Source organism: Nyctibius grandis, chromosome 19, assembly GCF_013368605.1.
Source record: "Nyctibius grandis isolate bNycGra1 chromosome 19, bNycGra1.pri, whole genome shotgun sequence".
Classification (NCBI taxonomy): Eukaryota; Metazoa; Chordata; class Aves; order Nyctibiiformes; family Nyctibiidae; genus Nyctibius; species Nyctibius grandis.
The window spans coordinates 688,140-708,836 of NC_090676.1; the positions used below are offsets into that span (position 1 = coordinate 688,140).

The 20,697-nt window shown below is 46.4% G+C and overlaps 2 protein-coding genes across 3 annotated transcripts in view; both read right to left on the bottom strand.

Moving 5' to 3' along the window:
- LOC137672156 (BPI fold-containing family B member 4-like) overlaps positions 1-7,351 on the bottom strand; it is a 36,308-nt gene extending 28,957 nt beyond the window's left edge. Inside the window, exons 1-6 of the mRNA XM_068416190.1 lie at positions 7,284-7,351; positions 6,405-6,544; positions 4,470-4,578; positions 4,118-4,250; positions 3,133-3,222; positions 865-994 (exon numbers count right to left, since the gene is read on the bottom strand). The gene's annotated coding sequence lies outside the window, so the exon portion shown is untranslated. The remainder of the gene's footprint in view (positions 1-864; positions 995-3,132; positions 3,223-4,117; positions 4,251-4,469; positions 4,579-6,404; positions 6,545-7,283) is intronic.
- Positions 7,352-9,446: 2,095 nt separating this feature from the next.
- MAPRE1 (microtubule associated protein RP/EB family member 1) lies at positions 9,447-18,059 on the bottom strand. Of its 2 annotated transcripts, XM_068416189.1 has the most exons (8): positions 17,955-18,037; positions 17,361-17,452; positions 17,100-17,223; positions 14,276-14,421; positions 12,850-13,054; positions 12,371-12,480; positions 11,525-11,677; positions 9,447-11,144 (listed from the first exon to the last, which is right to left on the bottom strand). In XM_068416189.1, exons 3-8 carry the CDS (start codon positions 17,218-17,220, stop codon positions 11,088-11,090), a joined length of 792 nt encoding a protein of 263 aa, XP_068272290.1. In that variant the 5' UTR covers positions 17,221-17,223; positions 17,361-17,452; positions 17,955-18,037; the 3' UTR covers positions 9,447-11,087. The 2 variants fall into 2 exon arrangements, with proteins under 2 accessions (XP_068272290.1, XP_068272289.1); XM_068416188.1 differs by lacking the exon at positions 17,361-17,452 and having other exon boundaries at positions 17,955-18,059.
- Positions 18,060-20,697: the final 2,638 nt, after the last annotated feature.

Below are 20,697 nucleotides of genomic sequence, written 5' to 3' on the forward strand. Positions count from 1 at the left end.
ACGACTGAAAGGTAAACTGAAAAATTGCAGGAGGGGATTGACCAGGAAGACAGGCAATTTGTGCAGGGGAGCAAGGAGACCTCAAGCACACCTGTTAAACTAGCCCTTCTTTTTCTGGGCTCCAAACTGCTCCACTCATCTAGGAAGGCAGAGCCCAAACACACCCGTTCAGTACAACCCCCTTCTCTCTGACCAGAGATCCAGCTTCCTCCCCTACCCCATCTCCCCGCCAACACCGGTGCCTCCCCAGGCTCACCCTCTCGGGACAGGCTTCCTCACCAGCTGCGCTCCCAAACTCCTCGCGAGCCGCCGGTCAGCGGCAGCTCAGCCTGAGCCTCTGCCACAGCCTGCTCCCCAAGTCACCGCTCCAGCCTCGCTTCACCCCCCTGCACCTCGACTGCCAGTTCTGCCACGGGCAATACTTCTCTGCTGGCAGGAAACTGCACAACTTCCCTGAGCCAATCCACTTCGCTCGGGTTCCTGAGCCAGGAAGGAGAATGCCTTCGGACCCCCTTCCAAGCCAAGTAGATGCCTCCAAAGGGCAATGCTTCCTACAGCTTTCCTGCAGAAACTGATCCTGTCATACCCAGTCATTCTCCTGCTCTGCAGGACCTGCCCTCATACAGCCTACAACAGCTTTCAAAAGCTTCATTTATTTACAGGTTAAAAAAAAAAAAAATCATAAATCATAAAAAAAAGTGAGCCCCTTCTACATTTTCTCCACTACTCATGCTTCCCAGCACCTGAAAGTTTGGTACCAGTGTGCTCTACTTGGAAGGAAGAGAATGTTAAAATACCAGCAGCACTGTCTGGTACCATTGTGCAACGGATAAATTACAGAACAGAGGCACAGACCTGTCTTACCAGAGTTTGTCTGTGTTCTTTTAATGGAAGTGAAGTAAGCATCGTGGCTCTTATCAGTGGTTGAGCAGGAGGCAACAAGCTTGAGCTCAGGAATGAACTTTATCTGGTGGCACCAGTTCCCAAGGAGTGTCTGCAAAAGAAGAAAGATTTCACTTAATGGCATTGTGGGTTAAGCCTCAATGTGTTTCACTGCAGACGCCTTGCTCTTAGGGGAAGGGATGGGATGGGGGGTCCATTCAGTCTAGCCCATTGTTTCTGCTTCTTCAGAAAAGAAAGAGTTCAGTGGAACATAGATGGTAAAATGTAAGTCTGAGAAGAAGCTGACAACAGGACGGTGTGGAGGGAACCGGCCACAGAAGGTGGAGAAAAGAGAAACACAACAGAAAGCCAAAGGATAATAGAGGAGATCCAGCATTTCTGGGCATATAAACAGATATATTCTGTGCAGGATAAACAGAAGACTGAGTGTGCATCGTTGGCACTGAGTAAAGGCCATGAGAGGGTCTCAACTGCAACAAGAGCAGTAACACCCTCCCAGAGGGACTCCTCTCTCTGCAATCCAGTAAGCAAAGGTTACGTGAAGATGCATTAGCCATCTGGGGCAGCGCGAGTGCTGTGTACAGCCAAGTGCTGGAGAAGGATCACAGCTCAGCCCCTGCTCTCCAGAGCGTTGGCCCCAGGGGGTGCAGACAGCAGAGCTGCTCACAGAGTGCCCTCACCAGCTCCTGGTGACACAGAAGGTGCAGGAGCACCAGCAGCAAAGTACGATTCCCATTTTGATCCAGGAAGGTACAAGCAAGGAGAGACGTAGGAGTGCCACTGATATTAATGTTTATATTATACCAGTAGCTTATGAGCAATAAAGATATCCAAGAACAATTTTATACACAAGATTCACTGCCCGAGATGCACATCCACAACAAGTTTGCTGTGCTGCCTCACAAGAGAAGGCTCTGAGGTCTTCTCTGTGAAGTACAGAGTTCTTGCAGAGATGTGTCAGGTCTCCTGGCAGGAGACAAAACACATTGCATGAAGACCTGGAAGAGAGTTACAAATGGTTGAAAAATGTATCTAAAATGGCAGAAGCAGTGCTTAATTGTCTCCATACCATTCACTAGTGAGAAGTAAAAGAATAAATAAAACAAAGAGGCCTTACTGCTTGCAAAATATGAATGAGCAACGAGCAGGAACCTGAATTAATCCATGAGTAAGAAATTAGTGACTACCTGGAATTTGCCACTGTGACTACGATGCAGACAGCAGCCACCCTGGACGTTGCAGCACGGTCAGCGTGGAGCTCAGTCCCCATGAACAGAAAGCAGAAGTTCCCACCCCCAGTGCTGAGCGGAATCGTCTCCAAGTGTTAGGAGCAGAGAGCCCAGGAACAGCGAGCATCGTTTTACACCCCAGGGAATGCAACCGCAGCTCATGAGCACTGGGTTTTTCCCCCCCTCAGGGACCCCTTTCACAGAAGGGAGGCACAGAGGTCTGACCCAAAGTCCTGCTGTAAAGAACTCATTCGCCCATTTGGAGAAGCATCCCACCAGTAATCCAAGGCCGTGTCCAGCTGTCCCGTTCAACGAGGCAAAACATCCCGTCACATTTGTTGTCACCGATATCAAAGAATTTGGTGCCAGGTCTGCAGAGAGAGATCCCATGACACAGGACTGACACGCTGATGGCACTGCTCAGACCTGCATCGTCTGATGCAGTCCTTGGCTAGTCTAGCCAAGCTGCAGAGAAGAAACTGGTTATTTTCAGCATTCAGGCAAAAGGGTGCCACCATCTGCCCCCCCAAACGTCACTGTCACTCTAAGTGACAAACAGCCTTCCTCGTGCCTCTGCTCCTGATGAACTCCACCCCAAAAGAGCTGCAAGTCAAATGTCTTTCATCCACAGTAACCTTTTCAGAAAAACAGAAAGTTCAAGCTTTCTGTTCAAGCTACAGTGTTAGCTTAAAGCTGGCTAATGACACAATGGAGAGAAACAGGAATCAAGGGTCTAATTGCACCTCTCCAGCATCCAGCCTCGATTCACTACCTTGTGCTCAGTCTAGAACAGTTGACCTAGCAGGCAGTAATTTGAGCCAAGACTAGATGCTTCTGTTTAAACAGACCCTCCTGGGAAATCAATGAAAAGTATTTATGTGAAAAATTGTGTTTTCCCTCTTAGACTTCCTAAAAAGTCTCCAGGAGAGCAGTGGCAATACAAAGGAAAAGCATTTCCTGCAGACATCTTCAAACATAAATTCATACACGCTTCCCCCACCTTGTGACACTGCTCCTGTCCTTGCTTTCTCAGCACCCAGGTTTGCTAACTTTGAAGTCATCTGGAAGGGTTTCACTCCATGGGCTCTCCCTGGATGGAGAAGAGAGAGTTGTAAGGCAGAGGAAAAAGACTGAAGTGGGATGGAGTAGGAGAGGGGACATTGTGCTTTGATGAAGAGGCAACATAGACAAGAAGTTCATCATATTTCACCTCACTGAAGATCTCAATAATCCCTAGAGAACCAGAACCACTTGTTTTTTGAATCATAAAATCAAAAATGGCAGTAGAAGGAACCTCAGAGCAGGGGGATCTAATCCAATGCCTGCCTACAGGGGAGTCAGGATCTTTCTCCTACATGTTTGTCAAACTTTTGCACTCTCCTTCAAAAGTCATGTTCTACTACTGCCCTGCCTTTAGTATTAGAAAGGAAAATAATTGTCTAATATGGAATTTAATTCCAGGAGTTTCTTTCATCACGGACATGGCCAGACTTTTCTTTGCAACAGCCCCTTATGCATACAAAGACTTAAGTCTCTTCCTCCAGCCTCAGTGTAGTCTCCTCTCTAGGTCAGATTAACCTCAGTTCTTTTATTCTTCCTAAATAGGTCATTTTACCTTTGTAAATCTAAAACCCGTGAAGGAGAATAGCTGTCATATCTTATATCCTTTTTTGCCTTTGTAACAGGCAAAATCTACTAAATTCATGGTTTTACATACAATAGCCAAACCAGACTGATTAAACCCAAAAAAGAACCCATTTAGAGGAGTCATTTATCACCAAATCTATTACTTTATAGTAGACATTGTTCTTAAATGAGGGACTGGTTTATTAAGTGAATCTCATCAGGGAGGATGCTCATGTTTTCTATTTGATGAAAAAATGAATGCTTAAGCAGTAGGCATTTTTCATGGCAGCACAAGAGAACCATTTAAGTGGAAGACAAATACAAGCAGCTCTTAGGGCAGGATTGCACCTCAAAAATACCTTACAGTGGGACTACTTTCTTGGGTGTTTCGGAGAGCAGGTGTGATTTGCTTTGTGGCATGGTATCCTTGCTTCTGAATTGGGGTAGCACACAGTCCAGATACTCTTCCAGCAAGACAGACCATGATTTCATCTGCACAGTATCGAAGGGAGAAGAGAATTAATTATCTGAGGTTCTCTAGTGTTGACAGAACAACAATTATGGAAGATAGCTATGAAAATAAACACTGCCCTACCACCAGTAACAAATGATGTTCAATTTCTTTTTTTAAAATAAATCGGGAAATTACTTTCGCAACTGCTACTCCTTAGCCCTCATCTTTCATCACAGAGGACAGTGTCCTGTCATTACCCAGGCTATGAAGCATCACAGTCAGTGCCACTCTTCATAACGTCATCAGTGTCTTTATTGTTAGTATTATCCATAATTTCCTTCATTGCCATGCAGAACTCATCCAAACCTGTGAAAACAAGCATTGCAAATTGAGACCTACACTCAACCAGATAATTCATAACTGAGAAAAAGAGACCATACAGATGGCGTGCTGTAATAGTGTTGTATCAAAGGTGAACCCAGAAAGAACCCTGCAGCACATTTCTAGTTTCCAAATCAGCAAATGCATTTATTGGAAGCCTAGATGGTGCAGTTCAGAGCCATTATGCACCCAGACAGGTATGGTATGCAGTTGTTTTAAAATTAGCCATTTATACATGCTGCTTTCCAGTTTGCACATGTAGCTGCAATAATTCTGCACGTAGAAGAAACCACTGTGTAACTCTGAAATATTAAAATTGTGCTGGGAATACCACTCATCAACCAAAACTTTCCTAAATTGATCAAAAAGGGAACCACAGGTTGCAGCTGTTATCTTGCCTGACTATTAGAAATCTCTAGCCTGAGTGTTATTTCCTGTAAATATTGGATGTTTGGAGGAGGAATTGAAGGTACATTTTTCATAAAGTGCATATCATAAATTAGGAGGAGAGGAAACGCTTTTCATCAAATATTTGGAGAGATGTTTCCCAGCCAGTTTGTTGTTTACTGTAAGTGATCATAAATAATATCTTCCACTTCTTTGGCACAGGAGATCTCTCTGAAAGGCAGTCTTTGACCTGCCTGAAAAATCTCCCAGGCTGAAAAACAGTGTGATTCAAGACCAGACTGCATGGAGCTTTTATGGCACGCAGAATCTCATAATTATGTCCCACAGAAACGGAGGAAGAGTTGCAGCACAGCAAATACACTGGAAGATTCTCACAAGGTTACTATTTCTGACACACTATCCATATGAAATGGCCTCTGTTTGAAAAGCTTTACCATCCACAGAATCAACAGAATCACAGAATCAACCAGGTTGGAAGAGACCTCAGGGATCATCCCAGGTAACCAAGCTAACACCTCCTGCTAGTTTCAAAGAACCTTCAAAGCAATGAGTGGCCTCTGCCACTGTTCCATTGAGCCCATCCAAATTATGTTCTAACAGAGCTAGAGAATGCAGATTTTTTTTCCTTGCTTTCTCTTCACCTGCATCTTGGCTGCTCATTCCCCTTGTGCTGTTTTTGAAGACTAAGAGATCATTAAACAAGAGCAGCCCGTGTCTACCCTGAAATTTCACATGAATGGAAGTAGCCTTATGAACACGCTCACCGTGCCAGTGCCGTGACTGCAGCTCACACCCCAGCTAGTTCAAGATTAGCCAGCTCAGATAACGCTGCCCGGGTGGCCATGGCAGTACCAAGCCCTACACATGCTGCTCACCCACACGCCTAACCTCCCAGGCCCACGTGACTTGAACTAACCTTAATAATACACCAGTAAGAAGGAAGATCTCTCATTCCTTTATTACATATGAGGAAACAGAGCTCTTAAGCTCTTCATATCCATCCAAGTATTTAATAAGGATCTACTGTGACTTGGATTTCTAGGGAGGTTCAGAAAGAGCAGCCTTATCTGAAAAAGAAGGAAACCAGCTGCCACCAGTTCTTTGTGGCCCATCTTTCAGCACAGTGTCAGAGTAAGATGGTTGTCATTTCTTGTGGTGCTACTCACCCTTGTAGCAACACGTTTAATCTGTTCCCACCTCCCCTGTGCATCCACCCATCACAGGGAGGGTGACTGCTTCACCTCCCCGCCTTTATGTGGGGCTGCTGTGGAGCTTCACCATCATCTTGACAGCCACTGTCACAAACCTCTGTCCGTTCTCCTCATTCTCCCCAAAAGCCCTTTTTTGAGGGAAAAGTCAAGATTAAATATGGTTTTGTATTCAGGTTTTGAAAACAGACCCACCTCCACTGTCCCCTCATTTTAACCTCATCTGCTCATCACTTCATAAATATCTGCAGATCTTTGAATATGTCGAGATTTATATCCATGCTGTCCCACGAGATTTAATGCCTCCTGAATGTCCATTCATCCTTGTGCACCCCCTGGGGACAGAATCAGAGTCAGAGCGCTATGAGAAGATTGACAGACAACCATTTTACAAAATTATTTTCAAGAGGAAAATGTCTGCAAAACATCTCGCAATCTTCAGAACACCACCAGTTCATGCTTCCCACAGTTCTGACAGGTCAGCCAAAGGTATTTTTTATATCTCTATATATACACACACACATATTACATATTTATAGATATTTTAATATTATATATTGTCATACTATTTAAATATTTATATATTTATGTCTGTCTTAATGACAGTGTAAGTGTGCATATCCTCAAAAATACTGTTTCCTTCCAGACAGTCAGATCCTTCAGTTTAACAGGTATTACTCAAAAAAGAAAACCCCTTTGTCTTCCATTTCTTTGGGGGGCTTTGCCTGTACCAAACCCAGCTCCTTCTCTGCAGCACTGCTACCTAACCACGTATTCCCTGGCCAGTGTTTGTGAGCCCATTCTTCCTCTTTAACCATAGAATATTGCACTTTTCCTTCCTTTCCTTACAAGTGTTCTCCCACATCAGATTAATTCCCAGTTTTATCTGATTTTATGAGTTTGTTCCTATGCATTTATCTTGCTCCTTTATAACTGCAACCTTCTCTAATTTCTGCTTCCATACCTCTCATGTTCTCTACTCACATTTCACACCCTTCCTTCCTCTGATTCTACCCAAATGCAATTTCTGTGGGGAACTGACAGTCACAAAATCTCATCCCAGATCTTACTTACCAACAGTTGGTTCATGTCTCCTTTCAGCAAAGCCACGGTTTGCATTTTCACTCCCTGCGTTCTAAGCATCACCAGCTACAGCACTGCACACTCATCCAAAGGGCGGGCAATTTCGTATTCCAACGAACCAGAAGGGGATCTGCAATGCCTTCGTCTCTCCTTGCTTTCTCTGCATTAAAAGATCAGTAAATTCTTCAGCTGTCCTGCTAACAAAGCACACGTGCCCTGATGCACGTTCCTGTTTCTCTGCCAGTAACCTGGTGGTTTGCAGCCCCTGCAATAACAGCCCCTATGTTAGGCCCATATTATCCCCCCTATTTCTTGCACTATACAGAAATGGAGAGGCATGGTCCACGTACCTCCAGGCTAGCTTGACCTCATCAGGTTTACACATCGACTTGCAAAAAGATACCTTTCTCTTGTGAGAAGCAGTTTCCAGGCTTGTCCTTGGAAGGATGTTCTGAGAAAGAAACACTCCCGCTCCTGAAGGACACGCACATTCCTGTGGATGGACATTCAACTAGACAGACAAGACGACTGAGCGCTCAAGCAGCCACATTAGATAGTGATGGGATACCACAGCAAGCAAGTTTTTTGCCTTTATTTGAAGGCTTTTAACAGTTACAGTAAGAATTGTCATTGCAAACCAGGAATTTTAAAAAAAATCGAACAATAAAAGTTAAAAAAACATCCACAAGTCCACCTGCAAGTAAGACATGGTGGCACAGAATGGAGACGTGAGCTTCTGCTTCTTCCATTCTGTTCATTTTTCAAATATCTGACAAAACTAAGACATTAAGAAAGGTTGGATGCTATTGGAATTGTTCCAGCAGGTGAGCATTTGATATTTAACCGCATAAACTGTACCAGTGTAACAGAGTAGCTACGATAAGTGTATGGGTTTGAGTTGGGCTTACTGTTATTTTCTTCCCAAAAGGACATTAAAAAACAGATTATGCCAAGATATCTATAACGTAGTCATAAGTTGACTACGTGAGTTTGTCCCCATTCTATTTATAACTCATCTTGGTAGCAAAGAAGTGATGTAAGCACTGGAAATCTTAGCAGCATTTGACTTACAAGACTGCAGTTCTGATTGTTTTATAATGCACATCCACACACTCAACAGTCTCACAAGGTGCACCAGCAGCGCTTCTGACTCACCATTCTCTCAGCATAAAAGGATACTTGCTTGCTTTGCTAGCCGAGATCAAAACCAACCTAACGCAACCCATGTGCTGACCTGCGTGCTTCACAGCTCCACACACACAATCCTGTTAACAAGAGACTTGAAGCAACCAGGTCCCAGTGCGCAACTGGACTGCAACGAGCAGCCACCCAAGAAGTCCTCTTCAAACTCAGCCACGTACTATTGCCATCTTTTGCTGGAATAATGGAATACTTAGAGTCGAAAAAATATGCTTCCGACCTCAAAGCAAGTAAGTAATGGTAGAGAAGATTTTATGTGCATCAAACCCCCTGTTCTACATCTGCCCTTCTGTAGTCCAACACCAGCAAGCAATGCAGCAATGCCTGTTCTTTAGAACAAGGCACCCACAGAGCACTTGGGGGGGATGGCAGAGGAGCCCTGCAGGGAGTGCTTCCAATTTCCAGCTTAGACACATCACACAAGCACTTCTCTGAAGATGCTGGTCTGTGCACACACCTGGGACAGTAACATTTAAGGTCATTTATGAAACATGCTTTGATGTTTCATGAAACGAATGGAATGAAACAGATCAACCAAGTTTACAGCCACTCTGCTTATAGAGACTGGTGACTCCTTATTTGTTTATAACTAATAATCAGCCTTTTAGCAGCTTTAAAACACTTTAAACACACTTAAGTCATGAGACAGCATTCCTGACATACAGCCCCATCTCACACCCTCAGGAGGAGGAAGCCAACAGCACACTCACATTTCATCCACTTGGGGTGGGGGGTGGTGGGAACCAAATCCCAAACCTCAAGCGATGGCTTCCCCCAGCCCACTCCAAGGGGAATGTCAGCCCTACTGCTGCTCAAGTCAGCAATGCCTGTAACAGGACTGGAGAATGAAAGCTGATATTCCAGGTCCTGCAAGCTTCATCATGAAAACTATCACGAACTTCAGCTTTGCCTAATCGTATCTGAAAGCACGAGAGACTCCAGCAGACATGACACTCTTGAAATACAGAACTTTATTTAGAAACTGCTTAAAATAGAAAAACCCTTGTCAAGAAAAGTCCAAGTCAAACTCTCAGTAAAATGGAGTTTTAGGGCAACAAAAGTCTGAAAGGCCACAAAAGAAATAGCACCACTGCAATTTTAAACAATGGCTGGATACTTGCATTTTTGGCATTCACTGAATTTGGGTTTTTCTCTGCATTTCACAAAGATTCATGCACTACACAACAATTACCATAAAATGCTCTCCTACACACATTTCAGGACAAGCTACCACCAGGAACAAATGAACACAAGCACAACAGGACTGATCAATCTCAGTAGTGAAGGAGGATCAGAAGTCTTGCAGGATCTTGCCAAACACAACAGTAACGAGGGGCATGAGAGCAAAAAAGGACAGTTAAGGAAAGGACTTTAAATATTAATATTTAAGTTAGTCTCAGTACTGTATTTTCTGCAATAACATTAGCTCTGTTAGCCAGCATCTTTTAGTTTTTACCCCAGAAGACTACTGAACTGGCAAGTGTTATTATTAGGTATGCCCTGGTTTGAAAGGAAAAAAAAAAAAGGAAAAAAAGAGACAGAAAAATCATCCTCCTCATGTGCTCAATTCACTTCCATTCTAAGATAGCTGCACAGGGCAAGTCCTGTTCCAGCTATCGGGTCCGATCAGCATTCCTCGGGATGGGAGAGAGAAAAGAACGAGCGAGAGATCAAAAAGTAAATCAACAAAAATGAAAAGAAGGACAAACAGAAACGAGAGCCAGGAAGGAAAATTACTTCTGAAGCAGATTTTAGGCAGTAAAGACTTGGTGCCCTTTGCTTTTTTGTTGTTTGGGTTTTTTGTTTTGTTTTTCTTACAGAAAACACAGTACATTTTGGCAAAGTCATTAGCCACTATGTCACAGAAAAAGGCTCTAGCACTCTTCAAGGTAATTTATGTGTCTCAGCTGTTCATACTCCCTCTAATCTTGTGACAGGCAACGTTAAGGCCTATTTCATCGAGAACTAATCACTTAGTAAGCAGCTTTACATAGGAATGGAGTTTTGTTTTACTAGCCCCTTTCGAGCACTTGCTGACAAAGTGAGATTGCCAAGCAAGGCCTCTCAGACAGCAGTGAATGGAGTTAAACAAGTGTCTACCCCACCAAGAAGCACATAAAATCTCCTGTCACATTACTTCAATTTGGCATATGGAAGCATATTTTAAATACTCTTAAGGCATTTTATTATAATTTCTGTGCTGCAATTTCCCGTTAACTCAATCTTTCTGTGAGTCAGAGTCTTTAATTTCTCTACTACACACCACCCTAGATACAAAAAGAGTCTCCCCACAAACCAGTGTTTTACCAGCAAACCATTCTGCAACAAGTTCCAAATATTCAGCCTCTTGCTCCCTAAATATACCGCCTAGATGTGAATACTGCTCTGCTACGACGTGAGAAAGAGCTCCTAACTCAAACCCACTGTAAAAAGTGAAACTTCCGCAAAGTGCACTTTAAGAAGAGGTACTTTTTTTGCTTATGGAAAGAAACCAGTGAGTCCTCTAAGAATAAAGTGGAGTATTTTACAGTTAAGCACATGATCTGGGACAAAGAATTCTGATGTTGCTGCTCTGCTGGTACAGTATGTGGTCTGTTAATACTCTTCTTGTTCCTCCTGCGGGGCTCCTTCGTCAGGTATCACAAAGCCTTCCTGAAGGGGAATAAAACAAGTGCTTTAGTGAAAATCCAGTGTCAAACCAGTTCCTGGCTACTCTGTACTCTTTTTTTTTTCCTTTTACTTAGGACAGGTACCCTTAAGTCACCATTCACAGTATCAAGATATGTTACCAGAAGAGTCATTTTCCTCATCTTTGACCTATTTGTTACATACTGTTCATGAAAGACTAACCTTGTTTGCTGCCTGCCTATCATTATGTTATCTCTTCCTTTATTACAGGAAAAAGCTAGGCCATAAACCTAAAGGAGTTTTAAAAAAAAAGCAGAAATAGAGGGAGCCCTGGAAAGGAAACCAGCTTCCAATTACAAAGGCAGTAAGGAAATATGTAATACAATTTTTACCATGTTACTTACATCTGTGGCATAAAGAATTTCCACAATCCTCTGCAACACTGGATCGTTCTCCCCTTCATTCTCCTGGCAGATCAGTTCAATGTTCCTCAATTTGCCAAAGTAGAAGTCTCTCTCCTTCTCCAGATCTTCAACAGTAAGTTTCAAAACATTTATCTGCCAAAGGGCATCAATAATAATTTATCCACCAAAGAGAGAACTCAGCAGTGTCTATTCAGAAGGCAGGGTTGCCAAAGTTCTCAGAAGGGTGTCAACAGGCAAAGCACTTCAGAAGTAGCCAAGATGGGGGGGAAAGGGGGAGTGTGAGAGGAGGAAAAGGCCTGTTTTGCAAATTGTAACATTACTGCCACAACAAACACCCAGTTCAACACATGCAATACCACTTGGAAATTCTAAAGGCTTATTACACGAAACGGGTAAAACTCTTAACTGCCTGCACTCTTTGCTAACACGTTCTTTCAAGACAACCCTCACGCTGACGGCAGTTTTACTTGTATTACACTCAGTATCTCAGTGAAGCAGCAGCTGCTCATAGCTCAGTTGGAATGCTGGGATAGCTGCACCACAGCTGCAGAAATACTTGAAAACCGTGCTATGTGTGATATGGCACACGCCAGGTTTGAATGTCTGGGAACTCGTGTACTGCAGAAGGGGTTTCGCTCCCATCAGGGGAGCGAGACCATTACAATGAAGGCTTCCAACTAAGAGATTTTAAATGAGCTTACTAGATCCAGATCACTTTCTTCCATCTGCCTGACCCAGTCATTTCATGCTATTAAAAAAAAAATAACTCTGCCCATAGATCTGTAACGCACAGGTCGGTACAGAGGGCCACTCTGGTCAACCCACCTGCTCAATCAATCCTGCTGATTCGTCATCTCCTGCACCCTTTTTGACCATCCCAGTACCAGCTTTTGGAGTCGCTGCGGTCCTCTGCGTAACAATGGGCCTCTGCGGGGCTGCAAGATTAATTCAGTGTTAGTTCCTCTCAGAACATCTTTCCTCCTACTATAAAGGTACTATCCCCCTTCCAAACATGCTTAGGCATGTCAGAGTTTGAAGATAGGTTCCTTCCTTCTTCTTGACTCCATGTGACATGTCCATTTTTTTGGCACCAACCCTTCCCATTTTCGCTTTTAGAGAAGATTGTTCTTTCTGCATCTTCCAGATAACTGGGTACTACATGCTGAGTCAGTGTTTGAAGCCTAGCATCTCGGAAACAAGATGCAAAATACTGTAATTTCATACACTGATTTTAAATAGCAATGCAGTCTTATTTTCCCCAGAGTTTTTAATGATCTAGATACTCTTTTAACTGTTTTCGCTACCTGCACTGCCAGAACCGAGAGATTTCTTGGGTTTGTTCACAACTGGAGCAACAAGGTTTGGTGCTAATGTCTCTTGGCCTTGTCGAGCAGCAACAGGATCATATTCCTTCCCATCATAGTTTGCATCAAAAAATTTTTTGAACCACTGAACAAATTCAAAGTTGTCCTGAAATTTTCCTTTCACTAGTTTGTCCACAGGAATTATCTGGAGGGAAAAAAAAAAGTCAAAGGCTCATTAAGGGTAAAGAATCTCTCCCTCTCTTTTTACATAAAGTTTTTAAATTAGTGCACTCAGAAGATATGCAAATATAATTCTTTGTCCAGTCTAGAGAAAATCCTCCTTGAACATAAGTGCATGTCAAATAGTAGGATTTTTGCTAATAAATAAATAAAAACAAATCATGCTTTCACTGTGAGGGTCCAAATAATTTTAAATAATTGTTCAGCAAGGCTGCTGCTACACCAGGTTTCACCACAAAACTTCTCTCTGTACATCTGAAGCTGGCTCATCCACTGCTGGCTTTCACAAATCCAAACTGCTGACCAGTTTCACAGACTGCTGACACACAGAATTGCTGCAAGATCTAAACATCACCTTTTTCGTAGATTACAATTACAGCTTCTCTGGAACGAGGAGTATAAGTGAAGATTATGAAAAAGACGCAGCAAATTGTGAGGTCTTGTCTGTAGGCCACGGGCTGAGAGCCCACGACCTGGCAGGGGCCAGAGGCCATTGCCATTCCGCAATCATTCAGCATTTGAAGGCACGACTGGCTGTCCTACTCTGGACACGCTGCACAAGCTCCTTCCCCCAAGCAGAAGCCTGACTAAGTGCACGTTGAAGCTGCCAGCCCACACAGAGTGAGACCCCGTCTTAAAGACAGGAAAAAGCTTTAACACATAAATGTTCTGTGTCCCACCACACGTGCTGTCAGTAACTGTTACCTTGATCAATCACCCTTCCATAAGCAGAACTATCACGTAGTCTGAAAGGGTTTTTTTTCACAGAACTCATTTTCACTAGCTTAAAATTACATATGCTTGTACAGAGGAATTTGAAATCCTTAGGACTACCATACCAGTAGGTTATGGGAACGTACCTGGTACGACGATGGTTTAAATAGGAAGTTCAAGCAAACCTTATCCCATAGAAATGTCTATATTAGTCTGTGCTACACAAGTTGCACAGAATTAAAATGGAACAATTAATCTCATCATTAAGAACTGGAAACCTAATCTTAGCTGGAGTAAAGCAGATATTGTCCTAAATCAGGTCAGGACCCCAATGCAAACCAGAACCAAAAGTTTGGATATTTACAAACCAAAAGCAAACTCTGTTCCCAGATTTTTTCAGCTCTAAATTTGAAAGTACATTCCAGCTACTTGAACATTAAGCACACAGAGAATCAGTTACAACCCAGCTTACTTTGTCAACACCCATTCGTTTAAAACCTGCTTGTAGAACCTTGAAGTTTTGAATGTACTCGTGTTCCAATTTTGCTTGAAACTTCACTTTCTTGAGTGCTACAGAACCTGGGAAGAGCATGTCCATAAACTGGCAGTATGCAGCACCTGCCAAAAGAAGAATACAAATCCTGGGATGAATCAAGGCAGCTCACCAGCCGACGTCAGGTACTTTTCAGTCAGATCAGCAAACTGACCTGACTCATTCCTCAGCTACACAATCCCTTAAAGGCAACAAAAGCAAGAAAACAGGAACCTTCAGTCTCCTGGTTTGGTGCAGCATGGACATAAATAAGCTTAAGTGAGCTGCAGAACCAAACTTTTGGTCTCGTGACTCGAACTCTTAAGAACAAGAGCAATCCTGCCTCCAGAATTCCAAGAGAAAAAAAACAAAAAATCCAGTGAGTAATTTGACTTTCCTTTCTTCATGGATATCAGGACAGATCTGACATGTTACATGTGTCCAACAGACATGTAATCTCCTCTTACCAACACTAAAAGGACTAAACTAGAAAAATCATTCTAAAAATTATATTTAATCATTATGAAAATAGTGATAAATTTACTTACTACAAACAGAACCTATACAAGGTGCCCTCCAAAGTAAGAGAGTAAATTAAGCTGGATTATATTTAAATCAAGCCTTAATCAAAGAACTGAAACGAGACAGTGTTTCTTTCTATTAATTTAAATCCTTCATGTCCTTCAATTCAGCTCTTACTGTAACAAGAGTAAAAGGGGGATTCAGCTCAGCCACAAAGATTAGACAACCACCTCCAAAAAAATTAGCTTTTGTAGAACACACACACCCATTAAAAAAAGTTATTTTTAAACTATATCCTCACTCTGTAGCTATGATATGCAACTGTGTCACTGAAAATACAAGGGCAACATTCTGAGCATTATTCCCCCCACCAGTATCCATGGAGAGTAATGGGAACCTCAACCTAAAACATCAAACAGCTCCATGACGAGCTTCTGTGAGACAGCTAAAGAGCAAGAAGCAATACACCACGGTGCTGCCCTGAACTAGTCTATTCATCTCAACCACAGGTAACAAAGTCCTATATTGTTCATTTTCTATCAAGATATTTTGCAGGTCTTTGGGGCTCCCACTTTCACCTCCTATTAGGAGATTGCTGCTCATCCACTGGTGCAAATAAAATCTTGCTGTTTGATCTCTACTGCCTTTCAGTTCACTTGCTGAAGGACTCCAATGCCCAGCTCAAAAAACAGATGACCTGCCAGAAATCAGGGTTTTGCTAACTACTGGCAGTCTCAGCAATAAGCATGATTAAAAAAAGAGATCACAGCACCAGCCAAAGGTCATCTTTTGTGCTTTTATGCAAAGTCAAACAGCTGCTGTCACTGCCGCCCTCGCCAAAGGTGGCAAAGCAAGCCTGGAAACTCCCGTTTGCACATGACTCTGACAGACAGTGAAAGCCACTTCCATGCCTGCAGAGGCATGAAGTATTTTTGCAGACACGGGAAAGGGACATTATTCAGCACATACCACATCAACAGCTTTCAGGCTTTTCCTGAAAACAGGTGAGCTGAACTTCTGCAGAGCCAGTATTAATTATCCTCACTTCTCAAGACAGAGCTCTCACAGCATTCATGACACACCAATTCTAAGCAAAGGTTCTCAGCCATATGAATCAACTCTGCACACGACAGGTTTTTGAACCTGCCTATCTGAACGCAGACAATGGTTATCACTTCCCTTACTTCTGTGGTTGTAGATCCTCAGTTCCTTCATCCTTACAGTTTTTCTCCATCATCTCACTAGACAAAAGCCACTACAGATACCTACAGATGTCTACTGTAAGTCCACTACTTCTCTGTAATCTTTGTGAATGTTTCTTCCACAGACTCAGCCACAGGCTGTACCGACAGTCCCAAACTTATTTTAAATTTATTCATTCTCTTCTTCCACCTCCAATTTCCACATCTCTCATTCTGTGAGCAATACCTTATCCCAAACTCACTGCATGAGCTGCACTTCCACTATTCACCAAGTCCCTTTCATCTCCCTGTTGCAGTTATCCAAATCACCACCTTTCACCTAGGCTGCATTTTTAGCCTTGGGTTTTTTTCAGCTCTTACTACACAGACTATTATTTTTTATTAGTTCCTACAAGCCTCCTCCCACACACACACTCCTCCCTATGACGACACTTGACTCCATTCCTGTACAACAATCACTTCCCCTTTTCTGCCTACAACTCTATCAGAGACTCAGCTGTGCTAAAGTCAGCTCAAGCCAAAGCAAGCTGGGGTGACACAGCCCGACACGCTCCTTTACCATAAGAAGCCGGAAAGTCCTGAAGGTGAACCCAAGAGTCACCAGTATGCCTTCCTCCCACTGCTCCCAACCTCCCAAATCCTAGTAGTTCTCTTCCATAAGAAATCACATTTGTTTACGCCAGTTACCCCACTTGTAAGACTTAGTCTTGATGAATAGAGTAAATTCTTAATTCCTCATTGAAAACACCCTCTCCTAAGAGTCTTTTCTCCACATTAAACCCCATTCCTCCTTATTGCATCTACGCCGCAGCGAGTCAGAAGAATGTGCCTTTTCATTATGCTTACGTTATTAACAACCATTTCAATAAAACTCTAACCACAACCAGATTATAACACCGGCCATAAATCTGTTCCTACCAGGAGTTAAGCCAGCTGCGTGGCTACAGAGGGCCAGCACAGAGGGTTCACGTGGTGCAGCTGTATCTCTACAGCACCGGGGTGCACATGAACGTGGCGCTCCCCGCGCGGAGCCCCCTCACCTGAGCACAGCTGTTCAATCTTGGTCAGCGTCAGTTGCAGGGACTCGTTTATCCACGCCAGCATGTCGTGTCGACTCAGGTTATCGCTAGTCACCGAAGTAGAATACACATTCACTGCCATTTTCTGAAAGACACAACCGAAGGCGTCAGCACCGCACAGGGCAACGCGGCCGGTTTGAGTCGCCTCTGCCCAGACCCGCTCGCCAGGCTGCGGCCGAGGCACTGCCTTAGGAGCCCGCAGGACACAACAGCCCAGCGTACCGATGCACAGGAAGCGCGAGGAAGCTGCCTGCTGCTCACAGCCGGGGGGGCCTTATTTCATCACCGCTGTAACGGACGCGGTTCCGTGCGTTCTGAAGGAAAATTAACACCGAGGCACCCACGGGGCCACTCGGGCGGGAGGGAACACGGCGCGGCGAGTTATCCTCACCCGCGCCGGCCGAGCCCGGCAGGAACACCGCCCGGGCGACCCCGGTACCCCTCCCGGCAGAAACACCCAGCGGCCGGTCCCCGCCCAGCCCCGCCGGCACAAAGCGGAGCCGCCGCGCTCGCAGAGCCCCGGTGCAGCTGCCGCCGGGCAGGCCCGGCCGTGCCGCACGCCCCCGCCGCGGGCGGGGCACGGCCCGCACCCCCTCGCCTTCCCCCCACCCGCCACAGCGGGCACCCCGCTCCGCCCCGCCGCCTCCCCGCGGCACCCCGCGCCCAGGGCAGGCGCGGCCCGGCCCTGCAGGCCTCACGCCGGTCTCCGCACAGCCCGCCGCCCCGGCCCGCCCCGCCGGCCCAGCAGCTCGCAGGGCCCGGGCGAGCCTCCCCGCCCGCCGCCCCCGGCCCCGCCGCCGCGGCCCGGCCCGTTACCTGCCCCGCTCTCGCCCCGTCTCCTCCGCGTTCAAACCGGCCCCGCCCGCCTGCCCAGGACTACGTCACACGCACTCTACGCGCTGGCGTCACGCGTACGTCACTGCAGCTGCGGCGAGCGCCGCTCCGCGGCTCGCGCCTGGCCATGCGGGGCGGGGCCATGCGGCTGCCAGGGGGCGGGGAACCCGCTGCCTTATCAGGGCGAGGCTCCGCCCACCCCTCCCGCAGGCTTGCCTGCGATTGGCTGTGCCGCTAGCCCCGCCCACATCCATGGACCGCCGCGTGCCGGCGGCTCCGTCACGGCTCCGGCCCGAGGCGCCGGGGCAGCCGCAGGCCCCGGGCCCTTCCCCGGCCCCATCCCCGGCCCCGGCCCGTCCCCCCGCCCCAGCCGGGCCGGGCCCCGCTGCCCTGCGGTCACGCATCCGGCTTCCCCGGGGCCGCTGCCCTGGGCCTGTCGCTGCCAGCGGGGAAGGGGCAGCGTGGCCTCTCTCCGGTGACACCCGGCCCTCTGAAACCCCCTTTTTCACACCGTGAATGTACCGAATAAGGACTGTCCGCCCACACGGAAATACTGTTTTTTAATTAGACAACGGTAAACAGTAAACTGTAGACATGGACCCCCATTTTTCCCCACACAAACTGCATGGCCAAGGCAGTTCTGAGCTCCCCTGCTCCCGACACAAAAGGCATACGAAATGTGTTCAACAAAACAATACAACTTTTTTATTTTTAACAGATTGTATAAAAAAACCCGCAAGACTTTCAACATCAAAAATCCTTAACCTAAAAAAATAGCACCAGGGAGAGTTAGAAACCTTTAAAAAGTATTAAAAAGGCATTTCTGAAATCTACCTCTCCTTACAACATTTTTATAAACACGTAATAAAAGGCAGCTCTTACAGGGAAAAAATATTTCAAGGAAGACTTGTCTACTACAATTCTGATCAAGTAAGCTTAATGCCAAGACAATCCTCATTCCTCTTTTATCTTTGTTTACTTTCCCCAAGTCTTTTTTTTAACTCTTCTATTTATTTTTCTTGTGATCAGACTGGAAAGGATGCGAGATCTGGAGTAATGAAATGGGGGATGCCATGGAGGAGGTTAAGTGTTAGCCCAGTTTGGAAAAACAAAAACCATGAGAGGATCCCAAGGCAGAGGACGGCCATCACCCCCGCGTCGGGCCCCGTATGGGGACTGCGGCTGGGGCTGGGTGGAGGAGTTACGTATCGTGACTCGGGTCCAGGCCGTCGCGGCGGTGGCGATGCCGGGCTTCCCGCACACCTCCAGCACCCACAGGACCCACCTTGCAGTGAGGGCACAAAGGTGGCGAGAGGGTGTGACTTGTCCCCGAGCACTTGCGGAGCGCTGCAGATGCCAGCGGTGACGCAGAGGAGACCGCTTGGCTTTCTCCAGCGTTTTCCTAACTAAGTTGAGCAGCTCGAACTTGAGAACGAACCCCTGTGGGAAGACTAAAGAGTAACCTCCGGGCAGGATCAAGGAAAAAAAGCCTTTAAACTTCACCTGGGCTTCCCGAGTGCAGCCTTGGGTTGGAGACTGAGAGAAGACGGTCCCCAGAGCCTGGGAACAGGGCGGGAAGCTGCACACAATCAGCTCCATGCCAAGAAGAGTGGAAAATGGGAGGCTCCCTCCGAGGAGGAGGCTGCCGTCCTCCACCGCCCGCGAGGGGGGTGCAGGGGGGGTCCCCATGTGTCAGAGAGGTAGAAGGAGCCAGGAGAGAAGCTCTCATTTCCCACTGATGCTGACCAACACCTCGTGAGACAGCCTGGCATCGGGCGGAGGGTTGGCCCATGGTTTGCACCTGATTAATCTCGAGAAGGCACCCAAGGACTCTGCCAGACACAGGCTGTAGGGACCAGCAGAGGCAGGGGAGGACAGAGGGACCAAGGGGGGGAACGTCACGAGTTGTGTCAGTGCATTGAAATGTGCATTGGAGTCAAGAGTCCCCGGGAGACGGCGGCCAGGACAGCAGCCCTGCAGGCACAGAAAACCTGGGGGGAGAGGGCCGGGCTCTGCTGCGCACACACCCGCTCCTGCCTGGACACCGGCCGTGGGGACAGCGAGGCCAGGGCTCCGGGGACAGCGAGATAATCACCCTGGCACAGTCAGGGAGCAGAGGAGGGCAACCAAAAGCGAGCATGGCCGTGGCCGCAGGAGCTCCCCATTTGGGGGTACGGCCCCAGGAGCCCCCCAGGGCACTGTTGGGCCGGGCAGGTAACGAGCACCAGCAGCATCCCACCTCCGTGCGCAGGGAAGGAGAGGGACAGCCCCTGCCCGCAGACCCCCAGCGAGGGGACACGCGCAGCCCCCGGCCGTGGCAGCCTTCCCACCTCACTGCTGCTGCGGGATCAGCCCCGGGAGCAGGATGGGTGCGGGGCGAGGCCGGTGCTGTACAGGACCTTTGGGGCTGTATCCTGAAGACGCCGTGGCCCACGCCGCTATCCTTCCTGCTGACACACCGCACTCGTTTGGGACATGAATGCTCAGAGAACATCTTCCTTTACGGACACCGGAGCCCAAATCCTCCGTGCTCTGATGACTGTGTCAGCTTTCGAACCACTCAGCAGGAATTTAAAATGTAAGGAAAAGGTTTAGATGCTTTAAAAAGGAAGTAGTGAATATTTGTAAACTACAGCCAACCATGTAAAACAATATTTCTTTAGTTCTAGCTAGAAAAGTAATTCTATCACCTCACAGTTCAGTTTCAGCTACATTCAGGTCTAGG